The 27,718-nt window shown below is 35.5% G+C and overlaps 1 protein-coding gene across 1 annotated transcript; it reads right to left on the reverse strand.

Moving 5' to 3' along the window:
* Positions 1–3,350: 3,350 nt before the first annotated feature.
* Smp_104760 (hypothetical protein) lies at positions 3,351–17,631 on the reverse strand (the record flags this gene model as incomplete). The annotated part of the gene is made up of 2 exons (XM_018788475.1): positions 17,589–17,631; positions 3,351–4,354 (listed from the first exon to the last, which is right to left on the reverse strand). The coding sequence occupies exon 2, from the start codon at positions 4,290–4,292 to the stop codon at positions 3,351–3,353; it is 942 nt and encodes a 313-aa protein (XP_018654014.1). The 5' UTR covers positions 4,293–4,354; positions 17,589–17,631.
* Between the last annotated feature and the right edge of the window lie 10,087 nt (positions 17,632–27,718).

Here is a 27,718-nt window from a genome sequence, read left to right on the forward strand (position 1 = left end):
AGTTTCCCTGATTAAAAAATAACGTTTTGATACGTTTGTTTATTCTACCTCACTGTTACCATGTTTAACAGAATTTTATTATCACTGTTATTGCAATTATTATCATTTTTTTTTATAAACGTATATATTTGCGATCGCACAGCATTGAAGATGAATTCTCCGAAAACAGAACTCTTCTCTAAATCAATCTTTCTTATTTTATAATTTATATCATTTTTATAGAAATACGTAGAAGAGTTACAAGAATAGTTTGTACTATTAACTAATTATAAATTAGCTGAGTGGAAGTGAGAATGCAACTGATCTAAAGCGATTCCGATCTGTAACTTTTTCGACTTGACCTATCTGTTGTGTAACATTCTTACAATCTGTTGTTATCGGACATTTCATGTATTCAACAACAAGATAGGAGATCTAGTTCATTTAACAATTAGTAAATGAGTTCTTCTTCAAGGATATCAAATTATAAAATACTAGATAATTAAAATACATGACATTTAACAAGTTCTAAAAGTATGAAGCTAAATGTTACTATAACATTAAAACTGGCTTATACATAGAGTCTTTTAACATACGAAGCATTTTGTCGATAGAAGGGAGCAAGAAGAAACTATGAACTGTTAAATTGGAAACTTAACTGCTGTAATTTTATGTGCTTTAGTACTGAATAACTTCATCAAGAATAAAAGCATATGTTAACCTAAGTTTTCATTTGAATATGGTTGAATTTTAGCTTTCATACTGAAGTAATCGCACATTTTCAACAATTAACTCAACAAGTTTTATTCCCTCATAAAACATGAGAGAAATTAAAGAGGAATAGTCATGGTGTAGTGACTGGTTAATACAAATAAAGAAGGCTACTAAACATTGTAAATTAATTGAAAGTTCACTATTAAAATTGAATTCTCTTTGAGGCTATCTGGTACCAGTCAAAAACTCGTAAAATTTTCATAATTCTTTGCTGGATTTCTAAACTTTTAATTCAGCCACTAACTAGTAATCATTTCATAACAGCGAAGTTGCCTACATTCTAGCGTTATTACTATGCTATCGGGAATAACATACAATAGTATTGGCCAATCGAAAAGCTGGTTAACTGAATTCTATTAGACCATTCTATCATACAGTGAATCTTAAATTTAAGTGTTCGTGATAAACAGATTTAATTGTTACGAAGGTAAATGGAAGATGGATTGTTTTTCCCATCAATTTCAATAATTCGACAATTCCACTCATATAATGGATTTAAAACGTAAGTAAAATATATGAACTAGAAAGATGCTGGACTCTTCTTTTTAATATCAAGCAAATCATCACATTAATTTACTTGAATTTACAACTCAACTGTAAGATAAGTTTGTCGGTGTGAATTAGAAATCAACACAAGGCTGAAAACCGTATATATCACGGGATTAGTGTGTTGATCTGTTCTTTATAAAGTAAATAATAGCATTGTGCAATGCAATAAGTGATCCCATATTATTCTAGACAATAAAAATTATCTTAGAATTTTATAAATTACATTGAAGTTATGTAACATCGATTGTGATATAAACGATTTCTAGTGTAAATTTATTAGTATACCGATCTCTTCATTTAAAAAACAATATTTGAGGCTTTCAAATAATTAAAAGTGGGGTAACAGAGTATCTTAGTAACAACGGTTATTTGGTTGCAACGGACAAAGACTGCATATTTACAACGTCTGAATCCCTGATGTCTTTATCATGTATATTGTTTACCAAACAAACCTATTCAACTGTTTTCCCTCCCGTTATTTTATTCTTTTATTTTAAAAACCATACCTTTTTCATGCTTTGGATTAATGAAACTTACTTGCTTGTTTACAAGATTCTGAGCTATACTGAACATGTGAAGAAGTCAAGTGATACTATTTGACTGCTGAACCAGGAGTGAGTGGATCGAGGTTCGTATCTGTTACTTGGTGGTTAGCTAAGTGCTGGATGTTTTAACCATAAGCCATTGATGTCCATTATCAATTTATTACCCTGAATTGATTTCTTATTTCTTTTCATGCATTTTTTAGTACATTTCAATTTAAAATAAATCTTATCATGTGATAGAACACATTACCACAAATAAATAGCCTTATCCAGTTTCCATGGTATCTTCGGCTAACCTTCAGATATAATTACAATTCTAAATTTATTTTCTCAATAAGAATGACATATTTAACATAACGTTAACTCCATTACCATCTCCAAAAAATTATTCTCATCAATAAAGCATGGAGGAGATTATCAATTATCGGTTTTTCAAACAATCAATATAATAGTCGAAGAGATATCTTAGCTGAACCACTACCTATCTTTTTTGCTTTGTGTCTGAATTATTGTTTCCCACTTATAATGTAGAAAATCCTTAACAAAAATAGGCATCATACATATTTGAAATATTTTCGTATAGCTTTTAACTAATAACCAAAACGATAAATGACCTATTCAGTAATCATAAATACTGATCATGATGAATTCAGTTATTTTCAAGGTGTAGTTACTTACTTGGTTGAATGTTTTCAAGTCCCTAAAGCATTGACACCAATTTATATGACATATTCAGTGAAAGCTCAAAGGGGAGCAGAATCGGCACATTACACACAAGTATTTATTCCATTGTTACATTCTACTAGATTGTTTATAGGTGAATAACAAACAACTTTAGCATGGGGAGTGTTTTATTTAGTGTTACTATTCATTCTTGAAATTTTCAGCACTGATTCATTTGAAACCTATTCAGATATTTTCATATCTGATGGAAAGAACTAGATCTTGAAGCCAATAAGTCGGGATCTGATGGTCATCATTTTTAAATTTAAACAAGCATAACCAGTAATTAGTAGTTGCATTTGTCAATCAGATTTTAATCTTTCTGGAACTTTTCTTAGATATCGAGTAAACTTAAAATTAACCAACAAATAATACTGAATAACTATTTTGGCTAAGTTCATACATTAGATCAAATTCAGAATTTTGGGGCCAACTTAAATCGATTTATGCAAACCTGTTCACACTTTCAAGTATTATTTGATTTGTAATCTATCACAGCTATCATCAACAGAGACGAATAAACAAACGAATATCTTGATATCGCATTAATCTAGAGTATCATATTTGTATGTTAGTCGATTTAAGCAACATGAAAATGTTGCAATTACAAAGCGTTCTGTTTTACCAAATAAACGTTTAACGTATAATCAGTTGGAGTTTTAGAATCAACTATCAGAAATCGATATTCCTAGAACTATCACTAATCTTCGGTATAACTTCAATTCAAATCAAATAATTCAACAAGTAATTGAATAACAAAATGTTTCTTTTTTAAAGTACTTACTCATGTGGTATTACCAAATCAGTTGATTTTATTTTGAATGCATCACTAACTTCTGAATATTTATCTTTTTTTATAATTGATTCCGCACGATTTTCATTTGAGTTTGAGGTTGCTTGAGACTCATAGTGCCCATTTACATTATTACTATTATTTACATTTTCTTCAGAATCTGAATCACGATTGCTTAATCGATCAGTTAAATCTACACCGAGATTGCTAACGCTTCGATTATGTTTTTGAAGGTGTGCCCCACTAGATGATTCTTGATTAGGTAAATCACCAGGTGAATCTGAGATCTCAATACGATCAGCAAAATCAGCAGGTAAAGCTGCTTTAGCCCGGTCAATACTACGACGTAGACGTTGTGATCTACGTTCAAATGCAGCAGATTGTTTGATAATTAAATCATCACACTGATCCAGGTACTCTTCATTATTATTATTATCAGCATCATCTTCCTCATCTTCATCACATGTATCACAATCATCATCACTGCTCACACGATAGAAAGAACTAACTGGAGTTTTCGCTCGTTTTCTTCTAGGTTGTTGTGGTTGACGTTGATATGAGCTATTACTGGTTGTATTTAAATGATCTTGACTGTGACTAAAATTTGATTTAGGCACATCGTTTTCCGTATCCGGAGTTGCATTACCTTTAGAGTTAACTGTTCCAACTGTGTGCAGAGATGGGTTTGAATAGCTGTTAGCTATCTTGGAAGCCATCTGAGATTCCACACTCCAAGTTTGTGAATGATTGTGGCATAATGGAAGAGTATTTGTTGTTGAACGATCATCAGCTGTTGTAACTACACCATCCAAAAAAATAGCTTGTTCTGAAGTTGACTTGTTTTTATGATAAATCTGTGCAGTTTCCTGACCGCGAGCAGATGTGGAACATTTGGCCAATCTTTGTTGAAGACGTTCAAATACACTCATTTCAATTAAGAGGCAACTTCTTGAACATTTGAGTTGTTGATTAATACATCAAAAATAACAGTCTAGAGAGAGAAGATACAAAAAAGATAACTAAATTACAAAAGCTTGATTTCTCCCACAATCTTGAAAAATTCATAGAAAGTGATCATAACTAGTTTGAGGCGTTCAAAGTGTTTGAACAGTTTTTTGAAGTTAAAAGCAGTAAAATTTATTATGAGATATTCTTTATACATGATATTTGACTAGCTTGTTAAAAGTGGATTTGTTAACTTAAAAAAATTGATGGGGGCTTTTTTTAAAGACAAATTTCTTCCTTTTCATTCAGACAGACATATATAAATCACTTGAAGAAACATTTAATATATTTTTAAACAAGGGTCTCAGCTCTGTACAAGTCAGCTGCCTTAAGATTACACAAACGCTGGTAAACTATGAAATATGAAAAATGAGAGGATGAGAAATATCAAGAGATTTGAATAGTTCATTTACAATAATGTAAATAATATGCAACAATGCCGAGTGAGAAAATAAAAATATTACAAAATAACTTATTTTACTGTAATAACTTGCTGTATACCCTAACTATCCTTGGATCAATCGTATTTAGGAGTAGTGGTAGTGTACTGATGAACAACTATGAACTAGGTCCACATTATTTCACTAGGTGACATCGATTGGCGACGAGTATTATTTTTTAATAGTTGACTGGTATATATTTTCCAAAAGGTTCAGCTCGCAAACTGATCAATTTTTGTTTATAACCCTATTCCTAACTTTAAAAGCACTCACAACGTATCTCTCATTTGTATGGAACATAAAAAGAATTACTTGAAATCATACAGAATTTACTTCTTTTTTACTTAGTGTAAAAGTTCCTAGCTATTAAACCTGGAAAAAGGTAATGATTGTTCAGGACCCCTGAAATGTAAACTTACACTAACTTTCCTACTTTTTTTCATTACTGTTGTTATTCATTTCACTAATGGTAAGTTATTTTCTCAAGTTTCTTTTTAAAATGCATAAGGTAGTTAAATGTGTACAACTAATGATACATACAACTTTTCTACCAACTGACTAGAAGGTACATCATTAATCTATGAAAATAGATCAATCTCCGAATTCATGTGATGATAAAAAATGAATTTTAAATATCAACTAACAAGAGAACTATTAAAGATAGTAAGTTGACCATTCTTCTTAAAAATAATCAAGTAACTAGCGAAACGTACAATGAACATTGAATAGTCCATTTCAATTGGTTTTGGAACGCCAAGCATGATGGATTGACAGAGTTTGAAAGAACAACACACAACTATAATGTGGTCATAAAGTGACACTTGAAATTGTGATCGGTAAATAAGAGAGATAATATGCAGAAATTATGAGAATTAAATTGGGACTTATCTAATGTTTACTAGCTTCTCGGTTATTCTTTATTCAATATTGGTGAGATAATATAAATTCCGAATTTTCTAAAATCCCCCCCTCCCAAGAAGAGCAATTTGGGAAGTTGGTTTTTGTTGTGAGATGGTTGTAGATGAAGAACTATTGAAAACAGTGGTATTTTCAGATAGAAATGTTTTATTAACCGCTTAACCAGACAAAATTCTAGTGGAAAGTTGTGACTAGTAGAGATTAATTATGATAAGTATGGAACAGTTACTCATAGACTGAATCGGGTGGTTGTTGTAATATGTCAAGAACAACAAACATACTAGAACAACATGAATTCAGTTTATTTTGTGGCTTCACTTTAGCCACTCACAGCTTAGAATTAATAACATTCTTTAACATTTAACTGCTCTAACAACTCTTCTAACTGTTTTATAGTTTATTGCAGTTTTATTGATTCTCACTGATAGACATTTCTGATACTATTATGATATAAACTATGTACAGTATTTTGCTTAGCAAATAATTTGTAACATTAATTCTGGGTTATAAGCAGGTTATAAGCTGCATTCATGTTATTCTACTGTGTTAGTGATTTTTGCTTTACTCAAATTTATTGATAGGAAAAATTGTATGATATAAAGATAAATCGCTTGATGTAAGACCCTAAAATTGTAGCGACGTACTACTGAGTTATAAACTAAAAATAAGTGGTCGGTTTTATACTATTTAATTTTCAAGGATCTTACAAGTGATGGAATTACGTGGTGAAGACTGTCTTCCAAGTGAACTTACTTATGCACAATATTCAAACAAATAGAAATCATCTTATTATAGAGGATAAAATTTAAAAATCCGGAAGTTTAGAGAATTATTAAGTGGAAGAAATATTTTTCAAAATCGACAATGAATTAAAGCTACAATTGTACAACCAGTGAACAGACGCAAAAGTAATAATGAACCTATGGTGCGGCAATTTCATTAAACAATGACCAATTATTTAAACAGCAATTCATATACGAATTTCTAGTATGGTGTGAGCAAGCAAACTATACACCTTTATGATAAATTAAACTTGAACCAGAGCCGAAATTTAGATACATTAGGTGATTATTAAAAATCCATTTCTGTTGAACGTTAGTCTCAGTCAAAATGATTCAACAGGAACATCTTCCACTGCAATCCGCAGTAAAGCTGCTACCATAGCATGGTGGTCTGATTGAGCTATATTGGATGGAATACTTATCGCCTTAGGTTCTATCGAACTAGACAGATCAGTTGGGGAGTGATTAGACTAAACGCAGCAACTTAAGGTATGAAGGGAAATTCGTACTGCTGACTGTCTTAGGGCTGTAACGTCAGAGAGGTACTTTTCTCGGGTAAACAGTATCTGCAATGATGCTGCCTTCTCGAAATAGCATACCTCGCCTTTGCCCGCGGAATTCCGTCGCTAGCGGTGAGGTCTTTGAAGTACGAACCTAATACATTAAGAACTGCTAGCTGAAAGGATTTGTGATGGGACTCAGACAGGTGTCCCTTCGGCTTGGAGGTCAAATTTCTAGGTGTTCAAGTTCAGTACTCCTAACAAAATTTTCTTTTTCAGTAATTCGAACAGGGGCATCCTTTAATAGTATGGCCAATCGTGAAGCAATAGCAACCAACATACCTCTAACTTTACTCGAGATTATCATGTTCACATTACATTTCCTTTGTTACTCTTTATTGTTTCTTCCATACCCTTTCTAATGCTAAAATCAGTTCTTTGTTCTTATAAAGAACTACAATCCAAGATACATACAGATATTATCCTACAAACTGTGCTTTAGATTCAACAAAGTTTCTAAAAGATGAATTTCTAAAAATATAGATAATTTAATGCTTGAAATTGTATCTTCGTTCAACTGATCTGTTAAACTTTTAATATGATTTAAGAAGTGTTTTGAGTTTATTACCATATTGACAATACTGGCAAACAATTAAGAATCTTAGGCACACACCAACGACTTTAACAGTATTATAACAAATTGTGTTCACGCACAATACGTTTATTAAAAAAAAGACCTATCAGTATACGAATATTGATTGATCGAATGAGGAGATTACTATGTGTGGCACGTATAAACACACACACACAAAGTAATTTATATTATCACACATACTCTACTAAGTAATTTTCTAATATGAAAAACAGAGTTGAAAATGTGCTTAAAAACAGTAACACGCCAATAATTCAATGAGAAATACTCATTGACAAAACAACAGAAAATATGAGCAAATTATGTCCATGTTGTTTGGGTTGTTGGAAAAGAAATCAATAGAAAAAAGTGTGAAATATCGTATAGCATATATATTCCTTTTTGGACTCAAAATTTCTGTTAACAATCTAATAGATGGACAAGCACATTTAATGTATCAGATACAAATAATGAACAAACGAAATTTACTAAGTGTGACAGTCTTGTGGAGATGTTTTATATACCGTTGAGGGGATTTTTGTCACGGAATGATGTAAGTTTGAGGCTGTCTTGCAGTGCTTATTTACTACATCATACGAAATTGAAATGAGAACCATCAAACCTTATGGAAAACACTAAAGTTTAGAGCCATTGAGTTGAACTTCAGTGGTACGTATGTTCAGATCTATTCAACCTGCGTTCCCTATCCATTCCTATCGGTAAATGACTGATTTAATACTGACGTGACTGACTCGACAGGACAGCTTTTCTTCAGAACTTCGGGCAATCTATCTCAAAGCTAATTACCAGTGAGCATATAATAGAATGCTGGCCACAAAACATAAAGATCCTTGGGTCGATTTCCACACAAGAGTATCCATTCAATAATATCACGGATAAAAAAGACACCTAAGTCAATTTTTGACAGGAATTATTCTCCGAAAATTAAGATTATGTTGTACATGAAAACCGTTCGAGTAGTCTTGTCTAACCATATACGTATGTGCAGACATGTGGTCGATTAGCATTATGAATGTACAGAAGATAGTTCTCATAATAAATCGGAGTCAATTTAAACATTATTGAGAAGCTGAACTTTCAAACTGCTTACCTAAGTAATAAGAATGATAAATCATAAAAATGTTAGTAGTCTTAGAAAAAATCATTAGTAGTCAACTTACAGATGGATCTTCAGAAATCGTGAAAAAGCTGTGACCAGTATAGTTCAATCATCTCATGTGTGAGATAAATATCATTAGTGGCACCAGATAAAGATTGGGCAATATCATAAATAGATAGAAGCTGAAAGTAGCATTCAGAATTAATAGTCGAATATTTTCGAGCTAGCTTTGAAACCTGAATATCTAGAGATTGATCACTTGTATGGAATATGTAAATTGTTGTGGTGTCTATAACTAGAACTAAACAGCGATCCACCCCCTCATGCTTTCTAACAGTTTCTCAACTGATAACCATTTAAAGACTATCTCCATACAAAACAAGTTCTCACAAATTGCTCATCTGAAGGTCATTTTGTCGAAGGTCGTTACAACAGTGAGGAAAAAAATTAGGGAATCCAACAGTTCTATTTATCTTTATTTTATTTAATATGATTCACAACTGACCTTAACCAAATCCTTCAAATTTTTTAACGTTTGAACGGTTTAGAAACATTCCAAGTCAATAAAGAGACCTCCCTTGTTCAATATTATCCAGTAATTACCTAAATAATGAGACTGCTGACAATGTTAATTATCTGTTGTTGCAAAATAAATCCCTAATATACCTTAACAGTTTATGCAACAGAACGCTTGTGCAATATTCAAGTGGGATACCTATGCTGATGTTGCTTAATCAATATAAATAGTGATATACAGTAATCAACTTTGAATTCGCTAATTATATCTAAATTACTAATTAAAGCTTTTAAATTTTGTTACTGGTTGTAAGTGATATCCGAGGTCAGGTCTTAAAAATCACTTTTTATTTAATAAAAACTGACTGGTATGATTTGTTGGAAATAATATAACTGTTATTAACTAAAAAAATGTACTCAACTAGTTGTATTGACTATATTTTGCGCGCTACATATAAATATTGAATTATTTATTGTATAATAACCATTATAGGTTATGTTTTTTTCAGAACGATTTCGAAAAAATGAACTGAAAACAAACTTGGTTACATTTATGCAGTGCATGCTTATTTATAACAATTCGCTGTTTTTAGAATCCATATACAACTTCATGCAGACTGATTATACCTTTTGTGGTATGCGTAAAGCTGAATAGCTCAGCACCTTATGAGAAGTAAATACCAGAAGATTCTAGCACTAATCTTGATTCCCGAACCAGAAATGGGGTGGTTTAAACAAGATGAAGTGTTATATAAACCAATATAGGTGAATATATTGATGGTGATGAGTAAATGATAAAAAGTGTTAGGTAATCATAACCAATTATTGCACAAAAACAGTGAAAGTGTGTAGAAAGAGGCAAAACCTCAGAAATTAATTTTTCTACTTACTGAGAAATTTTAAATAGATCATTTTTGTTTTGGAAATAACACCAAGTTTATAAGATAAGAAAGTGTTTGATTTAACAAGAACATTATCAGCTGATTACAGTGATGTAAAATTAATTAAAATTGCACACAAAAGATAGTGTTTAAATAACAAAAGTGACACTAATGTTTACATGTACGATACTAAAGCCATTCAATCTATATTCTCAGAACAGAAACTTACAGCTTGCCAAAAGAAAAATCAACCAATTATTACTTAAAACACTACATATCAGGTATATTTACTTATGCTATTCAAAAGTTTTGTATGTAGCTATACCCTTATCTATGAATATATGGGGTTTTCTCTCGGGCAAGATGTACATTAAAAGGATTTCTTGACGTTGAAGATCTTGTTGCAACAAATTAAGAATTAGAAGATAATTGTACTTTATGATGAATGCAGCTTGATATAAATATTTAGATATCACGTAAATGTGACCATATTTATGGTTTAGGTTGCGAAATGACTTTAGCTAAATAACCAACGAAAACCACTAAAGACTAGACAACTGTTCTTCCCTAGTATGAAACATCTCAGCAATGTGCTCATGCATCCACCAAAAGTCGAACGCGAAGCCTTCGACGCTTCCAACGGTTTGTCTCGAAAGACGAGACAATTCTTCAATACCTCTTGGCCTTCAACGGTTATTTAGTGAAATTCGATCTATGATGTAAATATAAATTAAATCACTAAGATAAACCTCCCATGCTTACAATCCTACTTTCTGTAGCCTCTGAACAAATATAATTGTTTTTTGAATTTACAACTGCTTTCTACAACACAACAGCTTATTCTTATTAACAGTAGGAAAAGTAGAAAGGAATGGGGGTACACATAACTCGCATATTGAACTAACTCACTTAAGCTAATAAATCTATCTTTACTTTGATTTACATCAATGATAAAGTAGAAATTATGTTTTAAGCAATAAAAGCCAACTAACTCAGTCACGGTGTTCCTTCTGGTTTCATCGTTGAATCGTTTAAGTCGGAATACTTTTCCGTCAGATTATGAAGCAACTATCCGAAGAAAGTTCCATTTCCCTTATCAATAAGCATATCATTTTCCTGAATTTTATTACTCAATCGACTTTTGTATTTGGAAAGCAATCTATAATCCCGCGAAAAAGTAATCTTTGTTTATTTTATATCATTTAAATAAAAAAATATCGAGAGGCATTCATATAATCATATCTGTTATTGTGATGGAGATTCTAAACAAATGCTGGCTTCAAAACATTTAAAAATTTCGAGTAACCGGACCATTGAGTGACGAGTATTCATGAGGATACTTTTATAAAGTTATGTGAGAAGTTATAGCTTACACTGGATGAAGGATCATCAGTCTAGTTTTATTTTCCAACACTTGAAAATGTTACAACATCATAACCGGAATTAGCAAGATCTGATAAATTCTTATAAAAAGTTTGGAAACCCTGCCAACTTCATTAATATCACCTTCATTTCACAGTATAGCAAAATAGGCTAACATGTGACTTTTCATATTCTCTCAATGTTTCCTTAGAATGTAAAGTGTACATAATACCACTCAGATACTACTCGTAAATTACTTTCTGAATCCGATTCACTCTTTATGTGTAGAAAAATGTCATAACATCATGATATTCGTCAGAAGCAGACTTTAGTTTATGGTTTAGTCACAAGAATGACTTCAGTTTTAATTACTTACATGACTGGATAGTGAAAGATTTTGATTTTCGAGGTGGAGTCATCAGTATATAACTCTGTTGACCATGAAAATAATCTGACATAGGTCTGTGTTCTACACTGTGAAATTTCTTTTGTACTCCTGAAATCGGATGAAGTGGACTTAGCCGAAAACACGGTTACAAAATCTACTGAGTATAAGTCTAAATATTCAAACTATCAAAGGTACAGATTTTATGGAAATGACCATTCTTCTAAACCTACAAAACTTATTTTACTTAATATCACTTACTATGAGACATGAATCCTCAGGACTCAGATAAATCAATATTGTGATAATATTATTTCGTTTAGATTTCTGCATTAGAACCACCAGTCTAACCAGGTCAAATGATAATTGACTCTTAGCATTTATTGATACGCTTTCTGTTCGTAACTTCGAATATTCAAGTTTACAGCGACTTCCTCATTATAAACCAGAATATTATGTACAATTTCGATTGAATTACAAATAAAAAGACCAACAAGTGGTCACGCAAGATGTGCTTTAGGCTACTGAGTAACAGTTACAAAAGTTACATAGCGAACTGTCTACAGAGGAATAAAGCTTTCGAAAGTTGCTAAAATTTTTTATTTTTATTTATTTATTTAAACACATAAATATTGGTACAAAGGGGCACCGAATATATATGCGCCACACAAATCTCATTTGATTTGTGTGAGGGCTGTGATACTGCCCAGGTGCCCAGACTGAAGCAGGCGGTTTTCTTAGGGGCCCACACCCGGAGCCTTTGACCTAAAGGTCTGATCCACAAGGCAGTGGAGCATCGTAAGGAGATACAGTCCCATGGTAGACAGTGACCAACGATTGGTTCATACACCATTTGTTCCCTCAGGATACTAGAGTCCATGTGCACCATTGGTTTGGAATCAGGGTTTTCCAACTCCCCTAGGTGGAATTTCCGTGTCCACCAACCCGGTTAAAGCGCCAGACATTCGCTTTTCAACCTCTCCATTTTGTAAACAACACCCCCACCATGAGAAGGCAGTGAGTAGAACTTCCCTGGCAGAAGATATATACGCGTGGCCGTGTGATACTCGTAGGTTACTAGTATTTGACCACAGATGCCTTAGAAATATTGCTCTTATCTGCTGGGATAACCGGGTAAGTAATAGTGAGGTTAGACGCAGGGTATTAGGGAACGATGGTAAATCAGTTGATGAGGTGATGAATCTTCATCGACTGAGATGGTTGGGCCATGTGTTACGTATGCCTGAACACCGATTACCACGACGCGCTATGATGACTAGTATTGGGGACGGTTGGAAGAGAGTTAGGGGCGGCCAAACCAAAACATGGCATCAGTGCTTGAAGTCACTAACTTCTAGTCTGAGCCATGTTGGCAGATGCAGACTACCTGGTTGGGGTCCGCGTGACTATCGTAACCAATGGTTGGAGACTCTGTGTGACATGGCTCAGAATCGATCACAATGGCGTAGGTGTATACACTCTTTATCTTCCCTTAAACCTTGAGACTAAAATTGCTTCATATCTCTCTTCCTTCCTATACTATATCCTTATATACAACCTATAATTTATATACTACTACCAACACTAAATTAACTACTATTAATCCGGTGTTGATCTTGTTGTGCTAACGAGGTATAGCAACTTGGACCGATGCATATATGTGCCTGGTCCTACGTTGTAGCTGACTGACTGACTGTGGCCGTGTGAGAGCATTTTGAGAGGGAGGGCGGACTCTCCCCACTCTCGGCCGTACCAGGGCATTTGGGGGATAGTCACTCAAATGTAAACCGTTTGCACGCCATGTTCCGGTGTTACTGGCTTTGAACATCCAAATTATACACTAAATTGTTCGGTAATTCGTAAGGTTTTAGAGTGGAATTGTTCATTATCTAGTCTAACTTCTACTAGCGATCGAATTTAGTTACAGAACATACAATACGAATACGTACAATACGAAATGCTCAATTAAATACAATAGCTGGTAGTTTAGGATGAGTAGTGAGTAACCCTAGATCTTCATGTTCTGATAACTGATATCGATTAGTGAAGAGTATAGGGTGCTCTCTTGCAGATTAAACCCGTTATTGTAAAGTTATTTCATTCTAGTGATGCCAAACTAGTGAAAAGGAAATAAAACGGCTATAACAACAAGAAAGTTATGGTAATCCTTGATGAAATAATAAAGATAATAAAAAAGTAAAATCTGACAGAATGAGTTCTTGCCTCACACTCTAAAACATATTTTATTAGAAACTGTGTTACTGATTCAATACTTATATCAACCGGTTACCAGTCCTAATTTTTCGTAACATAAAAAGATAACTTTCCACTCCATTAGCTTAGACAAAGCAATTGTCCAGTTTTACGTAGTTTTGTTTGACTTGGTGGAGAGACTCTGAAGATTTAGAAACATTCATGTGCCTGGGAAGCATCACTGATGAACAAGGAGGATCTGATGCAGACGTAAAGGCGAGAATTACCAAAGCAAGGACCAAATTTCTACAATTGAAGGACATATGGAACTCCAAACAACTGTCGACTAATTTCAAAGTGCGAATCTTCAATACGAACGTCAAGACGGTCCTACTGTACGGATCTGAAATGTGGAGAACTACTACATCCATCGTCAAGAAGGTACAAGTATTTATAAACAGTTGTGTACGCAAAATACTCAACATTCACTGTTCGGATACTATCAGCAACAGCGTTTTATGGGAGAGGACAAACCAGCTTCCAGCTGAAGAGGAAATTAGGAAAATACGTTGGAATTGGATCGGACGTACAATAGGAAAATCACCAAACTGAATCACGAGGCAAGCCCTAACTTGGAATCCGGAAAGGAAGCGGAAAAGAGGGGGGCCAAAGAACACATTACGCCGGGAAATAGAAGCAGATATAAAAAGGATGAATAACAACTGGAAAGACCTGGAAAGGGTTGCCCAGGACAGGGTTAGATGGAGGAAACTTGTGTGCGGCCTATGCTCCTCCACGAGTGGTAACAGGCGTAAGTAAGTAAGTAATATTTCACCTTCCAGATTAATTTCATGTTTTATGCATGATCATAATATATACAAATGAAGGCTATACAAGTCCATTTGTTTGACAGATCAATGACTGATCTCAGAGGGATAGATGATCAAAACTAAGGAAAGTGAACTAGAAGCATAATTGTTCAGTTAAAGGCCTGAAAGTTATGGGTTTCAGCCCATGTGAATGCATCAGTGCACACTGTAAGGAGGTTGAAAATGAAGTCGAAACAGTCTAACGCTTCAATTTTTTTCAGAGGTTCGCCAGCTGATGCTTTTTTGAAATAGAAGCTATATTCGAATTATGAATTTCCTTCACTGCTAAAAATTTGACTCAAGTAACTTAGATCTGATATTTAAAACAGAGTACTAAAGGCTTGTTTGGCCAACGTGAAACCTACTTAGTAAGTACGAAAAATTGTTCTGCTTTGGATGTAAATGAAATTTAATTTAAAACCTACTGTTATATGGTTTTGCATATTTTTTCAATCTCCCACTTTAAGATAACCATGGGTACCAAAACATTAATATGGTTTTGAAATTGCTGCATACATAAGTGTCATATAATGTAATATTTAAGCTCAAAGGCTTACCGTAAAGTTACTTTCATTGGTGATGGAAACAGACCACCATAAAATAATATTTAAATGGAAGTAAAAAGGAATTACATGGTATTTGTTACCATAGGTTTCAGTCTTGAAATTTTATTTATAACATAACTGACTGGTTTCATTTTGTAAAAGAAGGTAAGTTCTGAAGAAATCTCATGGCATAAATTAGGGCAGTTAGGAAAATTCTTAGAAAAAATGTCTATAAATACTAAACGCGGAAAATAAGGTTAGTGTAGGGAATCATTTGATCTCATGCGTCGTAGATTTCTAGAGATATAGGAAAGGGATTGGCGCAGCAAAACAGACTTATCGAGACCATACTTGGAAAGTCCTATCGTGTACGCGGTCACAAAATGTATGAGTGTCCTTTCAAAAAACATCTAGCTATTTTAGTTAGAGCAATATACTCTGAAAAATGTGAAGTTAATAATTCAAATCTCAATCTACCTATGTGGTGACGTATGAGTAATTTTTCGAGTGTTTTTGTAGTCCATTACATTATCTCTGACAGATGTCATAAATCTAGCAGACAGAACAAAAACCTACCTTTATATCTCAAATAGATTTATTCATGACTTAATCACTGTTAAAAATTTTGATGAACGTTAAACAAAGTCTTTTAACGTCCAAATAAAGAAGTAATAAGAAAAAAATAATCGAATAAATCCTCGAATAAGTTGACTAAGGTGCTATTTCTCACATTGATTAGATATGCTTAGAATGTAAAGCACCCGAAAATCACTTGAACCTAACGGCAGTCCTGTAAAATTAATAACTTCACAAGACTGAATGACATATCCGGTTAACACATGTAAAGCAATTTGCAGGACATTTTATAAAATTTTGAAGTTTTCATCATGGCCTGTAGTTTTATGTGGACGTACAAAACTTCGGCTGGTCAATCAGTGGCTAAGGAGAAACGTGAGATATTCATGTCACTATTATGCATTTGTTATTGATAAATAAAGTCAGTCTTTTAAATTACCCACTGGATTCCATCAAGTTCATGTTTACACATCTCAACCAAATACTGCTTTTGCGGTACGACAGAAATAAATGATGTGGTATATTCTTTCGAAATATTTTCCTTATTAGTTTAAAATGATTAAATGAAGTTGTAGTAGGGATCACAACACAGCCAATTTGTGCTAAACCATCGGAACCATTCGGGATCAGACCTACAATAAACCTGTTTTTAAGTCGTTTTAACATAAACTGCAATCAAAAAGCAAAAAAAGAGATTCAAAACATTTTACACCACTCAATGAACTCTGAAAAATAACTACATAAAACAATTTTAGAGAACTACACAGAGAACAAAAAACAAAACAAGTGCTATATGAGACACTATTTTTAATCGGATATACTTTTAACTGTTATTGAGAACTCCATAAGGCATCCATAGAAAAACTCGTAGGTATCTTGTAATTCATGTGTTGCGCATCTCGACTTCCACAACTAAGTTGAAGTACTTTTCAGGAATTAGTATGTTATAACAGCTGTCAGTAGGCGAGAAGTACGTACGGACTATGTGCACACAATAACCAGGGCTCTAAAACCTGAGGACAAGACCAGACCATTCATAAGAAGGTGCATTCACGAGAAAAAGAATTTGTAGGCAACTAACTATAGCCACCATAAATCCGATTTCTTTACACAGATCTATAACCCCCATTTGGCCCTAGTATGTAGGTTGAAATTTTTAAGGCCTTTTTAACTTATCTCGAGTACTGCCCATAAATTATAGTCTCAAAAATGTTTTCCTAATTAATATGTGTTCGGGATTAAAATAGATATTTTGGATCTGAATTGTTAGTTTGTGACCAGAGACTAAAATACTGTTCTGTTCCTTATCAGCATGTTCATGAGTGTTTCTTTCTTTAACTTTGTGGGCTGGCGAAGTCACAATACTACATTTGAAATTAAGAGAGGACGTTTACGTTTAGAAAAGTCTGATAGGACAAAGTAATCTTGATAAAAGAACAAAAGTGATTCTAAGTGAGTACAAAAAGTCTGAATCACAGCATACAAAATCTTGCCTTATTTACTGGAAAGTATTTAACGTAAAACACCAAAAAATGAGAGTTGGTTGAATTATGCGGCGTTAAGACTGTTATGTTCAACGTCCTCATTAGACTCACATAATGTAGATAAAGTAGACTAGCTAATTATTTCTTAGTATTAAATAGTAAAGTACCAGAAGAATCAAGAGGGATAGTAACAGATGTGTAGGGAAGTGGAGGTGGGAATGTGTGTATGTAGATACAATAACTTTATGATCGAGGGGCCAGTGCATTCAGTCTTCAGTCTTCAGTCTTCAGTAATAAGGATAGTAGGTTGATGAACCTGTGTTAATCCTGACAGATTTCCTTCCAGTGAAGGTCCAGCTTCTTTTTGAAAATGTTCACTGATGGTGCTGATACCACTTGTTCTGGTAAAGCGTTCCAGTCATTGACCACTCGATGAGAAAAACGGGACCCCACCTTTAATTTATTAGATCGCGGTTTCAGAACCTTCTTGCTATGACCCCGGAGATTATTAGTGCTGGAGGGAGCAAAAAGGTAAGACATATTAACACCCAGATCATAATTAAAGATACGAAATGCCAGTATAAGGTCACCTCGCGTCCTACGATAAGATAAGGGGAAAAGATTTAGACGTTTTAAACGCTCATCGTAAGGGAGTTTGGAAAGACCCTTTACTAATTTTGTCCCTACACGCTGGACACGCTCAAGCGATTTAGTATCCTTTATCAGACAAGGGCTAGCTGCTTGGATACAGTATTCTAAGTGTGGCCTTACATAGGTGGGATATAAAATTCGAAAAATATCCTCGTCAAAGCATTTAAATGCTCTGCGAAGCGACCATAGCGCGCGATAGCCTTTGGAAGCAACCGCACTGCAGTGCGTTGTAGTTTTTAAGTCGTGACTTATAATTACTCCTAAGTCTTTATGCGCATGAACGCGTGGCAGAGATGTACCATTAATGGTATAGTGGTAACTAATATCGTGCCCGATGTGCATGAACACGCTCTTCCTAGAATTAACTTCCAGGCCCCAATCATGAGCCCACCTAACTAATTCGTCTAAATCTGCTTGTAGATAACAACGATCAGTCTCATTTCTTATTGTTCTCCAGATTTTAACATCATCCGCAAACAATAACGTCGACGACTTAAGTAATAAAGGTAGTTCATTAATATACAGAAGGAAAAGTAAAGGGCCCAAGATGGTGCCTTGGGGTACACCACTTTTGACCGGTTTCCATTCGGATAGAGTTCCATTGACTCTCACTCTCTGTCTGCGGTCACATAAGAAGCTTCCTATCCATTCCTGTATAGCACCTGTTATACCAAAGCTCGAGAGCTTTTGCATAAGACCTAAGTGTGAAACCTTATCAAACGCTTTGCTAAAATCTATAAATATCACGTCGACAGACTGGCCGTTGTCTAGTGCAGCTGTCCAATCCTCTCTCGCAATGAGTAAGTTAGTCAAGCATGAATGCTTGTTACGAAACCCATGTTGCTCGGGAGTTAACAGATTGTACGAATCAATGTGGCTCAGTAGCTTAGCCCGAATTAATTTTTCAAGTAACTTAACTACTATACTGGTCAGGCTAACAGGCCGGTAGTTAGATACTATCCGTCTCTGACCATCCTTAAATATAGGACTAACTATGGCGTCTTTCCAGTCTCTAGGTAGTTGAGCCTGTGAAAGGGACATGTTGAAGAGCATCGTGAGCGGTCTTGAGATAATGTCCGCAAGCGACGACAGCAAACGTGGGTGTAACCCATCGGGGCCCGGTATCTTACAAGGTTTTAGGTTAGTTATCAAAGGAAGAACTATATCCTCTGTCACGTGTAAAGGTCCTATGGCTGGTATCTCATTGTCAACGGGACAAGTAGTTGTAACACTACACGTAGAGTAGACTTCACTGAAATAGTTAGCAAATAACTCCGCTTTCGCCAGATCAGATTCAGCCAATAAAGCTGAATTTTCGCTTAACAGTAATGAGGGGATACCATCACTACGTTTCGTCCGCCTTTTAACGTACGAAAACAGTCGCTTCGGACAGGTACGGCTATCGTATGCCAACTGTCGTTCGTAAGCCGTGCGGGATTTAGCTATGGTCTTTTTACATATATTCCGGATTTTTTTATATTCGCACTTAAATGATGCCTGACCTGTTGACAAGAATAAGTCCCAGAAGTGTTTCCTACGCTTCAACAGCTTCCGGGTTTCCTTATTAATCCATGGAGGGCAATATGATAACTTACGTGCTGACCATGGGATAAACGGTTGAGTTACGGATTCGAACGTAGACTTAAACCTATTCCATGCATCATCAATCGATCCATCAGCATCGACCGACCAGTCAATTGAGATAGCATAGTCCCTGATTGCCGGAATATTAGCTCTCCAGATATTAGGACGGGGTGGAGCTGATGCAAATTCTATACCATGTATCTGGAACTTAAAGGAAAGTACGACATGGTCACTATTCACCAGTGGGGGAAGATGTTGAATGTCAACGATATCATCACAGTGGTGTGTGAGGACAAGGTCTATCAATGACGGATTATGTTCCAAGTCTATATGCGTCGGCTTAACGATACATTGTACAAGTGCACATTGAATAATTGATGACAGAAGGACGCTATCGAAACCCCCACATGGAGCTCTGAGCTCTATCCAGTTTGTATGGGGTGCATTGAAATCTCCAACGATGAGACAACATTCTGCTTTACTCCAAGAACAGACGTGTTTTAGGATAAAGTCGTCAGCGAGACAACACGGACTACGATATATTCCTCCTATCGTCACTAACCCGTTTCTAGACCTAATTGTACAACATACTACCTCACACGTACCACTTACATGCGCCTCCGATACGATCGAGTTAATGCGGAAGTGGTCCCTAATATATAATATTATGCCTCCTCCCTTGCGACTTCTAACTCTATCACTTCTGACACAGATGTAGCCTGAAATGACTGGAGAACAGTCTATATCTACAGTGAGCCAAGTTTCGGTGATAACAATTATATCCGGATTTAAGTCGTCTACCATCAAACTTAGTTCAGACATCTTATTCCGAAGACTACGAGCATTCGTATAACACACATTTAGGGTGTTTTTGGAGACATGCGTTCTACCCACACAGGTCTCGGAAGCATTGGCTTCCAAGACCTGACTACCCGAAAACCCTTAATCGTAAGGTTCGCTTCACCGTTTAGCCTTCGAGTTTTTAACTCTGTTAGGGCATTCTTCCACTTGATCCGATCCTCAAGTGGCCAGTCAGGTCGAATACGAATGTTTGAGTCACGAGTTTTGCGTGAGTTATTTAGTAATACGTCCCGTTCCTCAAAATTACCGAGTACTAATTTGAGGATCCTTCTCTGTTGGGTTTCGCCTCCAACATACTTACCAAGTCTGATGACTTTCGAGATATGTACCCCTGGGACCTCCTCTGGCAGTATATTTCTGATGAGAGATCCCACTAACTGCAGGTCGTGGGCATGTCTCTTAGCGGGATCAGTGTCTTTCGATTCTGCCAAGTTCCAGATGATTACACTAGGCACCTGTTTAACTGCCTTAAACGTCGTGTTCACGGCCTTTGACCGTGATGTCAGATCCTGCCGGTTAGCTACCGGCTTCTTGCTATTAGCTTTCTTTATGACAGTGTCATGTGGGTCAAGCGAGTTACTCCCAACAACATTTGGTGAAGTTAGACTATTTCCATCCACAACAGTATTAATTATTTCCTTACATTTGGACTTGAGCGGAGTTGCCTGATGCTCAGGACGTGAGTCCAACGATGACTTACCGACTATACGCGCGCTTTCTTTGGATGTTTTTCCGTCTCTTTTGCGTTTCCGCGTAATCCATTTGCCACTATTCTCAGCATCCAGATTGGAACTATTCTGGACGATAGTGGTTCTAGCCGGGTCCTCAGTCGCTGCTAAAGCGACTGGTCCCTCAGTACTTAATGGCATGGCTTTCATTGGTTGTATCGGAGTACAAATTTTTGCTTCATGTTGCGAAATTGGGTGTCTGGTACCTGCCATGGCAGCATTTACGACACTGATACAATCTTCATTATCAGTATCTATGTTGCCTGCACGGCCTACTTCGACCTTTTTAGCTAACGCTAGAAGGCTGATGGCTTCCTGAATGAGTAATGTCTTACTTGAGCAACAAAACATACAGAGCCAATGAGAATTTGGTTTCGAGCACCTTTTATAGGCAGCAGGGCTTAAGCGGGTGCACATTTTATGAAACCACTTCTTACAATCGTCACATTGCATCCCTTCTTCCACGGGGAATAAGCAATATGGCTGTCCACACTTGTGTACAGAGCCGACCATCTTAGAATAAAACAAAATGATAGGCAAGGTAGATATGTAAGATAAATCACAACCTTATCAAATAAACAAGCCTCAGTCGACCAAGAATGCTTTGATGCAGTAAATACACAAAAGCAGAATCAAAACACACAAATACAATGTCACGTTAACTGAAATAAATTCAATTAAAGTGTAAACGGTAGTTTTGATACGTAATTTACGATCAAAACAGTGAATTAAACTCAACGTGAAACAATACCACTGTCCTTTTAAAAAAAAAAAAAATCACCACCGTGATTTATGGGAAAGATAGTTTTGATGAAGCGATTAAGAATTCCCATGATAGTTCACACCGCTAAAAAGATGTATTTTACTTTTAAGTGGTTAAGCGAAAAAATCCGTCCCGAAGATTTTTCGTTCCTTATCAGTGAAGGAACATTGATGAAGTCGTGAAACTTATGTTACGTTAGGTAAATGATTAGTTACACGTAAGACTGTTTTTCTTCTCTTGTAATTATGTGGCATGTGGCGTTTTTAAGCATGACATAACTCCAGTCTGTAGTTTTAAAACCTTATTTCTGCGAAATGGAAAAAGTTGGGTGAGGAATAAGTTCACCACAACTTTCTATGGGTTGTTGAAATTTACTGGATATAGAAGTTTGCTTGGCTCAAATTATCTACAAGTACTGGTTAATTTCGTGTTTTTTAGGCTGCTCCAGTAGTGTAGATACATCAACCTTACTTCCATAATTGAATCAATGGATATGTAGATCAGTAGTGAGGAGAATCAAAATAGAATGAGAATGTATGGATACCAACTAAACTAATGTGGTGATAATATTGATTTAACATATTCGGCCGAAAGATTGTACATCTTCGTTAAGTGGTGGAGTGAGCGTTACGATTAATCCATTGTTGTTTGATTTTCCGTATAGCCTCTAGTGATGCATAATGACATGTTAGATTGGATTTCATATCACTTGTACATATGACGTACCTTTTTGTCTTTGTCTTTAGGGATAAAATAGGTATGTATTTAGAAACGTTGGGCGATTTTTAATTTAACAGCTGTATCTTGTTGAAGTTTGTGTCTTATATTCTGCACAATTATCTGTGCTGCTCAACATTTATATTGAGAAAACCATACTTTGTTAAGATATAGCCTAGATTGTGGACTAAAATCGCAAGATTGGGCAACAGTCTTACAAGATTGTCTAATGTGTTTTTATCTTCCTCTGGTTACACCAAAACAGCATCTGCCTTGTCTTCGCGTTGTTACTCTCCAGGCAGTATAGGTTTTTATCCATGGCCTATCATGTAACGGCTTCTATGACTTAGAAACATTTGGCGCAATAAGCTGAACAAACGGAGTAGGAACAACTATATCACGTCAAGTACTTACTAACGTGCAACTCATCAAAAGTTTTCCTCTTCATCGACTGGATCCTTTAGCTTGAAGAATGAGAATGCAGTTACAACAACTGGAAAGCCCAAACAATCGACACATGTGTACGAAGTGATTTCATAGGTTCTGTGATAAGTGATTTCTGTTGATGTCTATCATCTGGTGCGGAGTCATCTTGAAATACGATATAGTTTATTCATATTTGACGGAATCCATAAATTTGAATCCGTGAATAAGGCAAAAAGTATCTATTTTAATAAGTTCTTACATATTAAATTTCCTACACATCAACATAGATGAAATGACGTGCTAAATGGATAGTTTCTGGTTTCCACAGTAACGATTGCCCAATACATTCGTTTTCCCAGCTTGACAGGTGCTTTGACCATGAAACGATGAGGTACATGCTGAAAAAATATTTTTTTCTTAAAATTCCCCGTGTTCCATACTACTTAAATGAAACCGTAAGCAAATAACTTTACATGAACCATACTCTCAGTTTACAATGTTTCAGTCGTTGTGATCAAACTAGGTGCATACACGAATATAACATATTTCAGTAGGACAGTTTGACTTCGTAGGAAGCTCTGAATCTATTGAGTGCAAGATATCTTTCATTTGAACATGATATTGTTGTGATAATTAAGAAGTATTTTAATCACTATACAAGCTAGGAATCCCAGGAACAATGCGAATCAGATGAGCTTATAATTAAACTGTATGGATTCAAATGAAGTTACACTTAATATACTGTATCCAGGAAGACATTTTTGAACTCGTTCATGAGCTGAAAAAAGTTTGGGGATAAGCTACACACTGCTTCTAGTCAGAGGTCTTTCGTACTTGGTTAACACTGAGTTTGAACTATAAGAAGTGAAAGTATTCAAAGCAAAAGCTAAAAAGCACTCACTAGACTTTTGTGATATTGATACAAACATTGTAAAAAATAAGGGTAATGAAGTATATATATCATATCATGAACTACCATAGTTTTCTCACATGGGGTTTATAGATCCCCATTCGACTCTCTTTTACTGAAAATGTCTTCTGTATAGATTCGGTTAAACTGTTATCTTACGTAGAGTCAGTTATAGTTACTTATGCGTACTATCGATAAGAATATTTGTATTGTTGTCCAACGTCAAGATGTCATTACTGGATAAAGCAGACTGATGATGTTTTCTAGTCATCTACAATGGACGTAAGTGTCTATCAACACTTCTGTCAGTTCTATTTATTATTAAGTAGTGTACGTTAAACTTATGTATTGATCAAATGCATGATTTCTTCTTTGTACACTCAGTTTTTGAAAAACACAGAATGACTTTCTTGTTGATGTGTGATTTCGGCAGCAGATTCGGTAAATAGTAAACAGCAAGTTACTCTTTTACTCCTTGGCTATTCTTTTCCAGCTTTCCTCGGTAACCGAAAGTGCAGATGTAAGCACTATGTTCATGACACAATTCAACAACTAATTGTTCAATCACTTACAACAACAACACTTGTGTAGCACTCACCGAAACTATGAGACGTCAACTGCTAGAACGTTTAAACGTTGTCCTTTTGAAAGTCTGTCTCATATCCTCTTTCGTTTGTCGAGCAATATATATGGTCAGATATTTACCTCAGTTGGTGATAATAAGACAAAGATCTACGTACAGAACCACAAGCCTATCAAAACCCGGAACGAAACATGGAGCATCCCAAGGAGACACACATAGTAATGATCACGCGAATCAGTTACCAAACAAGACGCAACACCGAGCAACAAAGACCAAAAACCCGTAGTGACCGGCCAGTCTCGATAAGAACACGATTGGAATAACAGAAACAATTATTATTATTGTAACCAATTGTACCAGAGATTGTTTTACTATATTTGTTTAACTGTATCAGACTCACTTCTTGTTTCGCTCTCCGCCTTGTTTGGTTCGAACTTGCTCACGCACTGCCTGTTCGCCTGTACTCTTTGGCACGTCTCGGTATTATTTCGATACCACGAGATCGCCAATAAATATACTTGATCTGGATTAATAAAGCCTTCTGATTTACGAGCTATCAAAGGAACCAAGTCGTTTTTGGGCGCGTAATCGAATTGTAGTGGTGATCATAGTCCGTCTTCGACTCGACATCCACTACAAACCAACGCTGATTTTCACTTGTGGCAGCACTGGTGAGTGACGCAAAAGAGATCACTGTATCACACATTTTTAACTAGGTAGAAAGAAACAGCCATCACTCGAAAGTCGTTTTCTCAATAACTTGTTTCTCAGCCTCCTGGGCATAAAACTACCTATGGAATACTACAGATCCATGCCAAGTCACTCATACCTAAGATTTCGGTACATTGGCCCCTGGTTTAAAGAAAAATATACCAACATGTAAGCTGCTACTGTTCTTGGGGGCCACGTCCTGCACTGCCGAAAATGTTATGGGGCTTAGCAGATGATCAAATGAAGAAGTTTGTAAGCCTGCATAAACTTTTTTTTAAAGCAAATTACGGCTTCATGAAATACAATTTGTACCTAAAATGGATCATCATTGTGTGAGAGGTGAGACCTTAAAGTGCTCGTAAAACATTATCCCTTGAACTTTGACAAATCGTTTGATAACATGTGACATTTTATCATGTTGACCGGATTCGAGCAAATAGATTTCAGAGGTCTGTCCTTTTTTGGCCAAGGAACTACATACAATACTGATGTTTCTGCACTAAAGTAAAGTGAATAAATTCAAAATAAAGAGCTTCTATATCTAAGGTTTCATAAAGTACCATACTAAGGCTTTTGTTTCTTCGAATGTTCACCAGTGGCTTCTCAAGTAAACCTTAGTTCTTATTTCTATGGGAGTTAAACTGTTAAGAGCAGTCAGGTATAAGGCCGATTAATATCAGCTCCAAAAGACCTTGCAGTACTTTGTAGTAGGTGTCGAGTCGAAGACGGACTATGATCACCACTACAATTCGATTACGCGCCCAAAAACGACTTGGTTCCTTTGATAGCTCGTAAATCAGAAGGCTTTATTAATCCAGATCAAGTATATTTATTGGCGATCTCGTGGTATCGAAATAATACCGAGACGTGCCAAAGAGTACAGGCGAACAGGCAGTGCGTGAGCAAGTTCGAACCAAACAAGGCGGAGAGCGAAACAAGAAGTGAGTCTGATACAGTTAAACAAATATAGTAAAACAATCTCTGGTACAATTGGTTACAATAATAATAATTGTTTCTGTTATTCCAATCGTGTTCTTATCGAGACCCGCCGGTCACTACAACTTAAAGAACAAACAAAAAAGAGTGGTTTGACATTGAGTAATCACAATGTAAGGCGAAGCTTTTCCAAGCAGCATAGAAGTAACAGGCTGATCCCCTATTCCGTGGTATCCGCCTCGACGGAAAGAGACATACGTCCCTTGCTAACTGGAGGCTTGAACGCTAATGACAACGAGTAGCATGATGTAGTCAACGTCTACGCTACCCTTCACTTTATCTGGTAGCAATCAGGAATTTTAACTCTGGGGTTCGTTCATAAAATATTCAAGACCTACGTCCGAAAACACCTCAAAACTCATGACATTTTTCATCGTCTCTCTGTAAAAGGGATATGAATATGAAATAAGGTATTTCAGGAGCCGGTTTTTTCAATGAATCCTTTTGGAGTTAAAACAGATCACAAAGATGATGAATTTTAATATCTTTCTTATCATAACATAGCAAATATACACAAAGATGTAGGAGAGATAATATTAAAATAGTTATAAGTACAAAATAAATTTAATATACATGAACAATCCTTTCTCCAACAGATATTGGGACCTAGTAAAACTCGATTGCCAGGCGAAACGTTGGATTTAATTAAAATTCATTCGCTGAGATCTTACAAATATATTATTCCTATTTAATGTCTCGATTGTCATGATTAGAAAAGTATTCTTATCTGCCAATGGACAATACGAGAACAGTTAGGTTCAGTTTGTCTCGAAAGTAGCGAATCAATGGTTATTAACAGCAAATGTTCCTGAAGAACTGGGGATACAGTCATTTTGGTGATATAGTACAGAAGCTATCAGTAAACACAACAACAGCAACCGAGTTACAGTAATTCGGTATGAAAACCGCAAAAACATAAATAAACGCAGAAGCCAGTAAAAAAAGAGTTCAATAGATAGATAGTCAAAAATTTGTTTCCGTATGAAGTGAATGTATGGGTGATTTTCACACACTTATAAGTACACAAGTGAAATAAACTCCTACAATGAATCTCTTAGAGTACGTAAAGAAGCGTGCGGTATAGTGGGGCATAGGATTAATGGTCAAAATCTGTGACAACCAATTTCGCAACTTGAGACTGTACTCGATAGACCACGGGAGAATAGAATGGGACCTGATGATGGTATGGGACATAGCAATTACTTCAGGTTATTCCTA

The sequence above is a fragment of the Schistosoma mansoni genome, chromosome W (genome assembly GCF_000237925.1).
Source record: "Schistosoma mansoni strain Puerto Rico chromosome W, complete genome".
NCBI lineage: Eukaryota > Metazoa > Platyhelminthes > Trematoda > Strigeidida > Schistosomatidae > Schistosoma > Schistosoma mansoni.